The sequence below is a fragment of the Malurus melanocephalus genome, unplaced genomic scaffold (assembly GCF_030028575.1).
Source record: "Malurus melanocephalus ecotype Western Australia unplaced genomic scaffold, MMel_1.1 scaffold_4, whole genome shotgun sequence".
Taxonomy (NCBI): domain Eukaryota; kingdom Metazoa; phylum Chordata; class Aves; order Passeriformes; family Maluridae; genus Malurus; species Malurus melanocephalus.
This window is the reverse complement of record NW_026623236.1, coordinates 1462676-1474396: the sequence shown is the minus strand read 5'-3', so window position 1 is coordinate 1474396 and position 11721 is coordinate 1462676. Positions and strand designations below refer to the sequence as shown.

General features: G+C 38.3%; 1 protein-coding gene across 1 annotated transcript in view; it reads left to right on the top strand.

Moving 5' to 3' along the window:
* Positions 1 to 11721, top strand: part of COL9A1 (collagen type IX alpha 1 chain) — a 63087-nt gene that overhangs the window by 4474 nt on the left and 46892 nt on the right. Inside the window, exons 5-6 of the mRNA XM_057368669.1 lie at positions 5041 to 5437; positions 11277 to 11354. Coding sequence (XP_057224652.1) covers positions 5041 to 5437; positions 11277 to 11354 — 475 coding nt within the window. The remainder of the gene's footprint in view (positions 1 to 5040; positions 5438 to 11276; positions 11355 to 11721) is intronic.

The window sequence follows — 11721 nt, the reverse complement described above, 5'->3', positions numbered from 1 at the left end:
GAGGAACAAACACAGTGAGTTTGGGAAAATGGCCAGCACGGCTTTCCCGAGCTGATACAGCCCAAATACCATAGGAGCTCCGGGGAGGGAACCTCATCAAATACGTTGGCAACAGGCAAATAATTTTTTAGGCTAACATATGGTGATTATACTARGGCAGAGGAGCCCATTTTACAGTGGCTATGCGGTATGGGAATGAGAGCTCAGTTGGATGGGCATGGCTCAGCATACTGAATCAGTCTTTGCTGGAGCAATAGCCCATGCCTTAAAAAACTCACAGAGCTTCCTTAAAATGCTGCTGAATTGTARCTTGGTCCTTTTGCTGCTTAGCATGCTTGGCCAGTGTATCCCAGAACGACCAGAAATGATTGCATACAAGTCATAATTTAGCTTCTCTCTTTATCCAAATAAATTCCTACTGTCCARTGCTTCTTCTAGCATAAAATCTGCTGAAGGATCAATAGTGTTCTCTGTGTARTAATGGTGTGGAACTGCCATGACACATAGCTGCTTTCTCTGGACATGGTGAACACATCACTTTCCAGTTTAATCTATGCATGTGTTGTAGGTGTCCACCACTTAGTATGTACAGAATTAATCCTGGTTATTTAGATAATAATTGTGCTTATTTTTAGTGGAAAAATTAAGAAATTATATTAGCTGAAAGAACTATGTTCATGATACATTTTTTATACGTGGGGAAAGGGCTAGTTATCTTAGTGCATTGGATGAAATCTTAAACCTTTGACTTTATAAAACACACACACATAAAATAGAGAGGAAGTTTATAAGGTTTTATCAGTAAACTTGGAACATCCTGAGAATTTCAAAGGCTGATTTCTGGCCTTTTTTTCCCCTGTGGGAATAAGGCTTCTCTGTGAATTAATGCTCCTCAAGAGCATATCCTTGAAGGTCTGGCTTTTCTACATTCAGCCACCAAAGTTCTTCAGGTACTTTTACATCATGAGTAAGCTATCCTACATAGACATTGATGATGACACTGAAATAGAAAAGACAAAATGCAGCTAAGAGGCTAACTAGGTCATAAGATAATTAATTAGCTCAGAGCTGGAAGTTTCTGAAGAATAAAGATCAGCTGAGGGTAATGAGTCCTAACAAATGGCTTCTGGTTAATGACTTAGGACAGATGCTTTTAAAAGTGCTGAGCTGAGTTTTATTGTTATTGCTTGTTCAATTGCTGCCAGACAGTGCCTGCTAGGTCAGCTGTGATTCTAGGCAGCTTCAGGAAATGCAGACAGGAGTGTCTTCAGAGTGAGCAAAAGAACCCTCAAGCCTGGGCATGTGATACTGTTTTATCATAATAATGGCCACAGCAATTTCCACAGCCACCTCCATTGGGTTGTGCTAACTTCTCTAAAATCTTCATTTAGCAAGGTCTAAGTTAACTCAGTGAGCAATGGAGCTCACTTAAGAAATTATCTAGAAAAAAAAAAATATAAAATACACAGTTACTCTACAGAATTTAGATAGGTACATAGTTAAACTTCTAACACACTCTTCTGCTCTTGAATGAATCCTGAGGTCAGGGGGATGGGTCACAGCTTTCCTCATCACAGCCATATGGGTTACCTTGGTTGTATTGAAGCCTGGGTGAGACTTAGCTTTGAAATCTCAAATAAATCTTCCTGGTAAGTATTCAAGCTATGTGATTAGTAAGAGTCTCAGRTATATATGAAAAAGATTAAAAGAAACAGTAATGTTTCAGAAGTGCCCCTAGATGAACTACAARTATTTCAAACTTCCCATCCTCCAATGCTTAAAAAATTTAGGCAAATATTCAAATATCTGACAAAAAAATTGACCTAAYCTTGTATTCATAAAACAGCTAAAGCAGTTCATAGTAGTGTGAGTACACAAGGAAAACAGGACTGGTTTTCTCAAAACCTTAGATAAAAAAAACCAAAATAAAATAAATTAAATTAAATAAAAAACTCTGATGGCTTATATCCCTAAAAATTTTAAGTGGATAGGAAATGGGTCAGGAATAAATCTGGATTTTGGGGTTGAAGTTTTTTCCATATTCTTTCTTTGCTCATTTACCTGAATCTAAACCTATTGCTTGATTCCCTTCCATAAATCAGTGGAATTGGAAACAAATATGTTAAAAATAATTTACAGAAATAATTCGAGTGCTTATGCATCTATCAGCTATTCAATAAGGTTMTAGAGTCCATTACTCTTCACTTGGCAATGAGATGGAGGAATAACTTCTCGACAACTTTTTATTTAAATATCATGCTAAATTTGCCATGGTTTTAAAATRTTTAGCATTTTAAACTGCTGACTTCAGAAGGGTTTTGCCTATATAAGGATTACAGGCTTTGGAAAGAACTGTGCTCTGAAATACACTGGAAGCACTAAAGGATGATTACTGTTGGAGTAACTGAGTTGAGAATCTGTCTTTGTTTTACTTGTGGAACTATAGGTATAAATCTGACACAGAAACCTGCGGAGTACCTTTCTGGTGATGGGTCATACTCCACTGTGTTGAGTCATGTTATTGTTACTGAGTCTTTAGTCTAAAGTCAGCAGTTCTTCTGATTTGTTACAAACATTTTTTAAATATATAAATATTTGTCCACTCTTGTGCAATGGCCTTTTATCTTTAGTGTTTGATAWACATTTCTTATAATTTAGTTTTCTCTTACCAATGTCAGAAGCTCTTACAATATTTCTCTTTGCATATCTCTTGAAAAAATGAATGTATTTCTTTCTTATTTTAATGTGKGAAAAAAGAAAGAGAACCCATGTGATGTCTTGATACGTACTAACTCTACAGACAAACATGGTGCAAAGAATTCATTTGCTTATCTGGAGTAAAGAATCTTGTAATAAAAAAGTATGCTTACATAGTAGGATTTTTTTTGTTTCTTTTGTTGTTTTGTTTCTTTGGGAGTGTAGTTGTGTCAACTGAGGTGGGATGAGAACCTGTGTTAGTAACCCAGTATTCCCATGACAGCAAAAATTAGAGGTGCAGAGAAAGGCTGAAAATCTCTTAATGTAGGATCTGGGACCAGTACTACTTCTTTTAGACTTGGTGTATCAAATCCCCTAGAGTCACTGAACTTTAAAGAGAATGTTGAATGTGATATGGAGGCTATTTAAARATTACCTAGCAATAACACCTTCAGTATGGTAGTAGACAAACCAGCTCTTGTGCAAGAATAAATGGGATTCAGCAAGTGAAGAGATAAATGATGCAGCTGAGTGAAGATTTTAGCAGTAGAGCAGWTTGAAACACTTTTAAAAGAGATATYATAGAGGAAGGACAAAAAAGGCCATAAAAGATATTCTGAACTGGATCAGAAGTTTAGTAAGAGTGAAGGTATGTCTACATAGGGAGAAGAGTATCTTTCTGGAGCAGAAAGGAATATACAAGCCTGTTGTATAGATCAGGAACCTAACACAAGGAGTGTTTGGGGACAGTAAACACTGCAAAGTGCTCACAAAAGAGGGAAAGGTACAATATCCACCGCTGACATTTGCATTTAAGATGGCAAGATACTGAAAATAAATTATAACAGAACACAATGARTTGGGTAAAATCCTATCAAACAGAACCAGCTATCAAACAGGGGCAGACTATATCCTCAGTCAAAAGAGACACAATTCAGAGCAAAGCACAGACAGATTAAAGACACTGGCAAGGAGACTCCTCTTCAAACTTTATATAGCTCCACACTTGGTATAATAAGATAATTTCCCAGCTAAACATGCTCCTTGTTTACACTCTAGCTCTCAGGGATATATAAAAGCTCGAGGGAAAAAGGAAAAACACCAGCAATGCGGGTATTTCATTCCTAAGGTGACGCTGCTGCTGCCGGTGCCAGGCTTGCCCCGTTCTTGCTGAAATCTGCTGAGGCTGTGCCGCTGCCTGCTGGAACATAGGTGCACTACAGCTTGGAATACTACAAACYAGGGAGATTGCTTCTGGAAGTTCTTTCTAAATCAGTAGTCATCAAGCATGCACTCCACTATTCCATTATTCTGCTTTTTCCCCCCCATAGCCTAAATCCTGAGATTCACTAGTGCTGTCTAAATAGCTGCTCAGATAGGATTGATCTGCACTCAAAAATTATTTTTGTTCAAAATGTCTACTTGTTTAAGAAGTTATTCTAATGAAAGCTGGGACAAAGTAGCTCTGTATATCTTCATGCTTATAAAATTTATTCAAACTTATTCTTAAATGTGTTTAGATAACAAATAATGTATTGAGTGTCAACTGAATATGATACTAGGGTCTTATGATCCACAGAACTCGGRAAGTCCTATTTCCTAAATATTTTATTAGATTCAGTGATACATTTGAGATAAAAAATGATGTTACTGTTTTGCACATTGACAACAGGTGCTACTTGTGCTTCCAAATCTCACCTTATAGGAGTTAAAATATGAGATGTTTCACATGTGGCAAATCTGTTCTCTGCTACTTGTGGTCTTGGGGTTGGATGCCACAGGACATAATACACTTCGAGTGTGGGTTCTCACCCTGTCTTTATTTGTCAGTGAGCGATTTGTTGAATGGTTTCTGCTGAAATTCCCTAATACCTTAACAAAAGGGTTATTGGCAGGTTGAACAAGAAAATGCATTTGCAAAAGACATTCTTATGCCTTCAAAATCAAATCAGATCTGCACTGTCTCCCTGGTCAACTACAAAGTCATATTATGTTGACTTATTTCATCAAACATATTCCCACTGTTTCCCAGACAGTGGGAAATATGAAAATTGTAAGATATATTTTCTAAATCTGAAGCAGGAGTTTGTTGTTGCTCCATCCATTACTCTTAGAAAGGTTTATCATAAAAATTGYAAAACGCTGGAGGAACCCACATTTCTGAAGCAGTTTCTTTTGCTGTCAGTAGCACCTTCTTTTGGGACTCAGTGTGGAGAAGAACATTGTATAGAAATGGTTGCAACGTGGTTCCACTGAGTAATAATTTATCATTACTCTGTGGTGATATGCGGAGTTTTTCAGAGCAAATRCACAACAAATGTACTGTGTTTTGATCCTACACAGTGCCATTTATTCCAATGGACTGCCTGATGAATATTCCTTTCTAACTACTTTTCGGATGACTGGGGCCACACTTCAGAAATACTGGACTATTTGGCAGATTCAGGATTCTTCAGGAAAAGAACAAGTTGGAGTGAATCTCAATGGTCAAATTAAAAGTGTTGAGTTTTCTTATAAAGGAGCAGATGGAAGACACCAAACCGCATCRTTTCTGCATTTGCCTTTCTTGTTTGACTCCCAATGGCACAAGCTTATGATAATTGTGGAAGCAAACAGTGTCACACTTTTTATTGACTGTATTAAAATAGAATCCTTGAACATAAAACCAAAAGGGAAAATCAACACTGATGGCTTTGCTGTGCTTGGAAAACTGAAAAATAATCCTCAAATTTCAGTYCCGGTAAGTTTCAAAATATTTTATTGCTGCAAAAAGTGTTTTGCATTAAATGTGGGGTTTTGTTTTGTGTTCAATGCATGTTTAAATTGTTTCTGAAAGCAGAAATGGCAGAAAATAACTCCTTGACAGGTAAGTAGCTGTGCTTTTTAAATTTTGCACATAGGTGTTCATACCTTGTAAGTCAAGAGATGAACCAGGTTATATCTAAGTTTCAATAATGAAAATCCTTAGACATCCAGACATTCAGACTTGTTACAACAAATTTGAAATGAAAGGGTGAAGTGAGACTTAATTTAAACTATGTCTCACACTGTTTGCAAAAAACCATGGACACAGACTAACCAGCATTGTGTAAACCTGAAATTGCTTCAAAAAAAAAATCTCATATTTCATCACCTCTGTGTTTAGTTACTGTATTGCACTGGATTGAAATCAGTTTTACTTGAGAATCCTGGCAGAAAACTGCCCCATGAGTCTGAAGGGATCTATCTTTCATATTGTTATACTTGAGGATTAAAAAATTTCAATAGCTGGAAAGTTATACTAATTCTATTGAAAACAAGAGTCTTTGAAAATGTCATTCAAGAATAATCAACTGGAGCTGATAATGTGACAATTAGCATATGTATCTTAGCATATGTATCTTTGCTAACTGGTCTGAGGGATACTGATGGATGAATGGATGGCTGGGATGATGAAAACATCACACATTACACATTTTCTGTGCATGTTACTAGGATGAAAAAATTCTATGCCAATATTGCTTTCCTCTTTGGAAAGATATTTACATTAAATGCAGAGAAAGCTATAGGCATTAATGCAAAAGGTTTACAGCACCTGGTATACAGCGCTAGAGCAAACTATTTTGCAGGGACTTGCAGCTTTTAGCAAGGTGTACAAATGACGAATGTTGACCACTCAGGGCTTTTCAGGCATCTGGTGGGGAAAAGTTTCTGGCATTAAGTTCTGYCTTGCCCATGTTTAAGGTTGTACACCATAAGGCACCAGTGTGGAGCTACATTACCTACAGGACAACCTCCTTTAAGGATGAAAGAACAAAATGGAATTAAAAAAATTTTACAATTCACCATTTATCATGCAAAATATTTGTTTGTAACTCTAGCATGTTTCTGGGAAGATTCAGTCATGTGAAGTGTATTTTATGAAAAAAAGTAAAATCTTCCTATGAAGTAAGCCTTCAAACAGGGGTATGACACACACTYCTTGACAAAAAGAATAATGAAGCACTGGAATAGACTATCAGGGAAAATAGAAAGTAATCCTGGCACAATATTCTTAAACTGAGATTGGATGTCTAATAATATACTTTATTTTAGGCAGAACTAACTTAGGACTCATTAGATTGAATTGCATGGCCTGTGCTGTGAAGCCCAAAATTACGATGGTAATGATTCAATCTGGTATTACAAAAATGTAGATTTAGGAAGACCATGTCCTCTGAAATGATGATAAAAGGATTACATAGTCAGATGGACTAGTAATTTTTCAATGTCTGTCTATATTGCAGAAGTTTCTGTTTTAGCCTGTGTATTTTATTTCTGTTTAAATTGACTAAATAAACCTGTGTTTTGGGATATTCTAGGCTTATCCTTTTATTGCTTGACTATAAGTTTAAATACTGCAACAGTCTGGGTTATTTAATATGCCTTAGGCACAGCTTTTAATTTACTCTCAGGCATTGTTAAAGTATATTACTTCCAGTGGTATAATCTTAAAAGGACATAAATTATGTGTTTCCTATTATTTTTTGCAGCATTCTGTGAGGGCCCCATTTGTCTTGCAGAGTAGGTCAACTTCTCACAGGTGCACTGTAATACATATAATTTTAAAAGTGGTTCTTTATTGCTTGTTGTTACTGTGATTGCCTAGGAGAATAACAGACCCCTTAGAAATTGCATCTTGTTTTACAGCCTTCACAAAGAYTTATTCTAGGATTTCTGGAATGTTTTATGGAGGGCAAATTTTAATACAGGTTCACAGCTGACTTTTATGTTTTCTTTTTTTAGATAAGAGTATCTAAAAGTTTTATCTCTTTATCTAAAAATAATTAATATAATCCACTATAAACACTAAGCAACAAGGAACTTACTACCTAAATTACATGTTTTTTATAGGAAGGTAAGGGAATTAATTTCTTACTGCTCAAATTATAACTTCTGTGGGATGAYATAATTGCCATGGTTCCTGTGATTTCAGAAGCATTACCATGGTTTTCTCATAACAGACACTAAACACTTTGCTGGAAGTGACTCTTGGCCATTATTTAATTCACATTTGATGCTGCTAACTARCTCAGGGCAGCTACATGACTTGCAACATCTAAGTGGAAGCTGCTTGTCAATATTTGCTTAACAGGGATTAATTTACACCATAGAACAGTTTGTGTCTGTGTACTGTAAAAAGTCACATCTCATTTTTATTCACCCCATGAAAGCTCACATTCAGAAGGCTGAACCTTTGCTATGGAAAGTCAAATAACACCAGAACTGGCTGTACTGCTCAAAGGCTTTGGAAAGAGGGGCAAGGAAAATGAAGCTCTAAAAACCTATTACAGAGATGTAGAAAATTGGATAAAACACGTTTCAAATAGCTTTAAAATGAGATTTAAATGTATGTAGCTTATTCTTGGTCACTTAACAAATGTACAGTTGACAGCAGACCTCTCTTAGAAGAAACATTGATATCCTTGACAAAACACTGTATAAAATCTCCACATGAAAAAATGCTTAGTTGAGTTGTACTTCCCGGAGAGGGAAGACATCTCCTGAATCATCACCAAGCCAACAGAGCCCAGTGGGGTACAGGGAGCCAGTTCTCCCAGAAGAGACCTGCAACTATGCCCAGAGGGCCACAGATGTCCTTAAAGCCTATGGTACTGCTAAATGCATCCCTGTGACTAATTTTATGCTGAAAATATTACTCTACATTACTCTAATCTGTATTACATTACAGATGTAATATTACATTACATCTTACTTAACCTTCACCTCTCTCAGCTAAAGTGCTACTAGTAGAACTGAGTTAGGTGGTTGGCGCTGAGATGTGCAAAGCTTGTGGGCATTTGARGAAATTTCTGTAGAACTTATGAGGACAAAACAGTGAACACACAGATACAGTAGGTTATATGTGTAAATATTCTATATTAAGATGAAACAGAAATCCTGTAGGAAATATGGAAAGTGTATGTCAGGAAAATTGACCTTTTGTCCTTAACATCTGTTGTAGTTTAACTCCAGATAGACACAAAGCCCCACACATCACTTGCTCACTCTGCACCATGGTGGGATGAGARTTGGAAGCRTAAAAKTAAGGAAATTTGTGGATAGRGATAAAGACACTTTCATAGGTAAAGCTAACACCATGCATGCAAGCAAAGCAAAACAAGGAATTAATTCACTACTTCCGAATGGCAGACAGGTGTTCAGGCATCTGAACCAGGAAAGCAGGGCCCCACCGCATGTAACAGTGACTTGGGAAGACAAAGAGCATCACTTCAAACTCCCCCCCTGGCCCTTCTTCTTCTCCCAGCTCTATACTCTGAGCATGATGCCATATGGTCTAGGATAACCCTTTGGTCAGTTGGGGTCAGCTGTCCTGGCCATGTCCCCTCCCAAATCCTTGTGCTTCCCCAGCCTCCTCCTGGGGTGAGGTGAGGAGCAGAAAAGGCCTCGACTCTGTTTAAACTCTGCTCAGCAATAATGAAATCATCCCTGTGCTCTCAACACTGCTCCCAGCACAGAAAATTAACTTCACCCAGCCAAAACCAGCACAACACCTATAAGTTTAAAAGGTTACGTTTTAATATCTTTTCTTTATGATTACTCSTAAATTATCTGAGGTTCACTTCTGAGAACTTTGTGCCTGTACTTAATCCTAAATAACACTGTGTATTGATATCAATAGAACACCTGCWTGAGACATCTTCAAAATAGTGGCACCCTTTAAACCAGATTAACATAATCAACAAGACTATTGTGAAATACTGGCAAGGGAAAAGATACCTTGACAGCAAGGCTAGAACATATTTGCCCTTATCTCACCTCTCCTAAATCAATGGGAAGCCAKTCTAGTCTTTTACTACCTTGCCACCAGAAGAGTTTTACTTCTCATTTTTAGAAAGTCAGAAAGGTTTCATATCAGTTTTTGTTTTATATAGCCTCGAGACGGATAGAGTTAACTTTCTTCTTAGTAGCTGGTACAGTGCTGTGTTTTGGATTTAGTGAAAATAATGTTGACAAATTACTCTCTTTTGGCTGTTGCTATTGTATGGCTGCCTTGCAGTATTAAATTAGCATTAGTTCTTTTACATGTATATTATGATGCTCAATTGGCTATCATTATGGACTGAGCTAGGTTTGAAAATGAGAAGTGGATAAAGGAGGGAGAGAATTTACTCACAGATGATGGTGTCAGATAACAGGTAAAAGAARCAAGGATAGTGCTTCTCTTGTGCTCTGTCGTGCTCAGCACTCTGGAAACTGTCATGACTGCAAAGCAAACAGAACAGTAGAGATGTGATAAAGAGGATTTCAGGAGTGGCAGCACTGAAGTGAGGAAGGTAAAAGCCAAAAAAAAAACACCAGCAGCTTTTCAGCTTTTGGATATGTGGTGTCTTGCAAAGATTWTAAAGGACTTCAGACTCAAAGCATTTACTAGTTCTAGCAGTCAGTAAGCAGCTAAATCAATGTCAGGATGGTGGCCAATCTGCCTCCTGCATCAGTTATGGGTGGGGACTGATGGGCACAATTGTACAGAAGGCAGYCAGGGAGCACTGAAACATTATTCTGTGAGAATGATGGCGAGGAGCTACTTTAGCTCATGGAATAAGAAGACTTGGGGAGGTAAAGAAATGGGAACTGAAAGACTCTGGACACTCACTTTCATATTCTGCTTCTCAGGAAAAAATAGAACCCWAGTATGGAAAAGACTCTGATTTATGTTGTACCGAGAAAAACRAAAACAAAACCCACCAAAACTTTCTTGTCCCCCAGCTTCTCAGCCATCCATAATAAAAAGAAAGGAATAGRAGCTTCTGAATGTTATCATCAGATTGGAAAATCTCTGGATAAACCACTCAGTGGTTCATAAACCAGGCTGATACTATGTGTGACGTGAAGGGAAAAACAACACAAGACTTTAAAACTGAGATAAAAGAAATATGCACAATTTAATATGCTTTTGGTACTTAAATTTCCACGTGATGCATTACATATCAATGTATATACTTCTGAAGCTCTATCTTTGAGTGGTTCTGTAACTTTCAGCAGCTGATTTGTTTTTTGACCTATATAGCACATCAAGTGGTGGCAGCTTCTGAAAAGAGGTTTACCTTAATCCTGCACTGCTTTTCAGTACCAAATACTAAAGTTTGAAGAAGATGTGAAATTTCACGGAAGTATGTTACTCAGTTGCAGCCTGTCATTGGTGTGCATATGAACTTGGATTTTGAATTTCTCAYACTTGGACCATACATCCATCCTCAGATCTACCGTTCTGCATGAGCACAATTGTCCACTTAGAGAAAAACCTTTTGTRTGCCTAGTAAAATAACCACAAGGGAAAATGCCAGCGCGTATGAATGTGCAAAAAATGACACCTGACGAATCTCCCTTTCTGTTCAAATCCCTCAGTTGGTTTATGTCCCCTCGTTAGAAGACCTCCGCAGTTAGGGTTGGGTGAGTGCATGGGGAAGCGCTGCTCCACCTGTTTCTATTGAAATTAAATACCTAGCGTTTAACCCTCTCGATAGTGTGACAGTATTCATGGACTATTTTCATGACTCCTTGACCCGAATTMACACCATCTTTAATTACTTTGCCAGTTCGAGATCCAATGGATGGTGATTCACTGCGACCCGCTGCGACCTCAGCGCGAAGGCTGCGACGAGCTGCCGGCTCGGGTGAGCGTCCTGTCCTGCCATGTCCTGCCCTGCCATGTCCTGCCATGTCCTGTCCTGCCCTGTCCTGCCATGTCCTGTCCTGCCATGTCCTGTCCTGCCATGTCCTGTGCTGTCCTGTCCTGCCCTGCCCTGTCCTGCCATGTCCTGTGCTGTCCTGCCATGTCCTGTCCTGCCATGTCCTGTGCTGTCCTGCCATGTCCTGTCCTGCCATGTCCTGTGCTGTCCTGTCCTGCCCTGTCCTGTCCTGCCGCTGCAGCCCACGGGACTCTCGTTTTTTGTCCCCCTTCCTGGCCGGAGATGCTCTTTCTTACCATACCTGCCTGGTATTCGGTGCTTTTAGAAATCCAATCCCCCAGAGCAGCAGCAG